This window comes from Octopus bimaculoides, chromosome 16 (genome assembly GCF_001194135.2).
Source record: "Octopus bimaculoides isolate UCB-OBI-ISO-001 chromosome 16, ASM119413v2, whole genome shotgun sequence".
In the NCBI taxonomy this organism is placed as follows: Eukaryota; Metazoa; Mollusca; class Cephalopoda; order Octopoda; family Octopodidae; genus Octopus; species Octopus bimaculoides.
The window spans coordinates 6,145,394-6,145,892 of NC_068996.1; the positions used below are offsets into that span (position 1 = coordinate 6,145,394).

Sequence of the window (499 nt, forward strand, 5' to 3'; positions counted from 1 at the left end):
ATATATATATATATATATATATATACACATATGTACATACATACATACTTATACACACAATGGACTTCTTTCAATTTCTGTCTACCAAATCCACACTGTTGAGGACACCATGGAATTCACATGACTACAAGCCCTGGGGTAGATGGTGAATCAGCTTCATGCTAGATGAGGGCGTTACTATGAAAGAGATAGGGTAGGGCAGATTCCTGCGGAGCAATCTACATAGTTACTCAAAAATACACACACACACATGTGCGCGCATACACAACGGGCTATTTTCAGTTTCTGTCTACTAAATTCACCCAAAAGGCCCAACAGCAGCTGTTGCGTTAGTATGCTTACTTTGCTATCTCTCTCATTTTGCTTCTCTTCAGTTCACGTTGGTCATTTGCTTTTTTTATTGCTCGAATTCTCTTGGAATCATTTTCCTGTAATAAAATAGGACAGATGAAAAAGATATAAGACAAACAGAAAAAGTGAAAGATAATGATGGGGGGGG

At 38.1% G+C, this 499-nt stretch overlaps 1 protein-coding gene across 1 annotated transcript in view; it reads right to left on the reverse strand.

Annotated features, from left to right (window-relative positions):
- Positions 1–499, reverse strand: part of LOC106871266 (coiled-coil domain-containing protein 42 homolog) — a 52,674-nt gene that overhangs the window by 25,799 nt on the left and 26,376 nt on the right. The window contains exon 4 of the mRNA XM_014917630.2: positions 343–428. Coding sequence (XP_014773116.1) covers positions 343–428 — 86 coding nt within the window. The remainder of the gene's footprint in view (positions 1–342; positions 429–499) is intronic.